The 866-nt window shown below is 54.8% G+C and overlaps 1 protein-coding gene across 1 annotated transcript in view; it reads left to right on the top strand.

Moving 5' to 3' along the window:
* The first annotated feature begins 457 nt into the window (after positions 1–457).
* The window catches only part of AMDHD1 (amidohydrolase domain containing 1), an 11602-nt gene continuing 11193 nt past the window's right edge, over positions 458–866 (top strand). The window contains exon 1 of the mRNA XM_035900997.1: positions 458–764. Coding sequence (XP_035756890.1) covers positions 458–764 — 307 coding nt within the window. The remainder of the gene's footprint in view (positions 765–866) is intronic.

The raw sequence follows: 866 nt of genomic DNA, 5'->3' as shown, positions 1-866 counted from the left end.
TCCACCCGTTTCTGCGGTACAGGAATACGTATACGGACATGGGTGTGTGACAAGCATTTCAAATCAAGCCTCTTTCTAAAAGAAAAGAAGGTGTCTAAAGAAGACGACCACCACCAGAAAAGTGTTTGAGGGACCACTTATTTAGAAAGACACTCAATTATCCAGCTGGGAATTACTGGGGCCCTACACACACGATGAATGTTTGAAAAGGGAAGAAACCCAAAAATCCACGTCAAGAGTATTCACTCCCCAACTCTCCCATCCCTATTTCTGTAGGGGGCAGCAGAGTCGCACAAACCTTTTGATCGTGGAACTGGATAAATTAGTATCTGCCTGGATAAATTAATATCAGCCTGAATATCCAGTGCAGTGAGAGGTGTTACGGTCCCTCGGGGGCTGGCGCTGGGATGCTGGCAAAGTGACGGACGCTGGTGAGGCGACGGATGATGGCGAGGCGATGGACACCGGCGAGGTGATGGATGGCAGGGAGGAGGGACACAGGCAGACAAACGCTCCCAATTCAGAAGCCCCCGTTTTCTGGGCAAAGGTGGTGCAGTGCAGGGGTTCTGGGAATCCCCATCTGGCAAAACTGGTGCTTCGGCGCTTATCGCAAGCCAGCACATCGTACAGATATCGCCATGTCGCCCCTCACCCCAGCAAGAGCAGCATCCTTCGCCTAGTGCAGCAGGCTGCTGCCAAATTCACTCTTAGAGCCCTGCAGCTTTTCCAGCCCAAATGTCTGTCAAGTGCCGAATGTGGCACGGGTGAGGACGGTCACCGCCACCCGCCTCACCCGGGCCGCGGAGGAATCACCCGGCCTGCCCCCCGCTTCCCTTCCCACCTCCGTGCCCTCCCCCTCCGTCGGG

Source organism: Egretta garzetta, unplaced genomic scaffold (assembly GCF_000687185.1).
Source record: "Egretta garzetta isolate BGI_Z169 unplaced genomic scaffold, ASM68718v1 scaffold38, whole genome shotgun sequence".
Lineage (NCBI taxonomy): Eukaryota > Metazoa > Chordata > Aves > Pelecaniformes > Ardeidae > Egretta > Egretta garzetta.
This window is presented reverse-complemented; position numbering and strand designations above follow the sequence as displayed.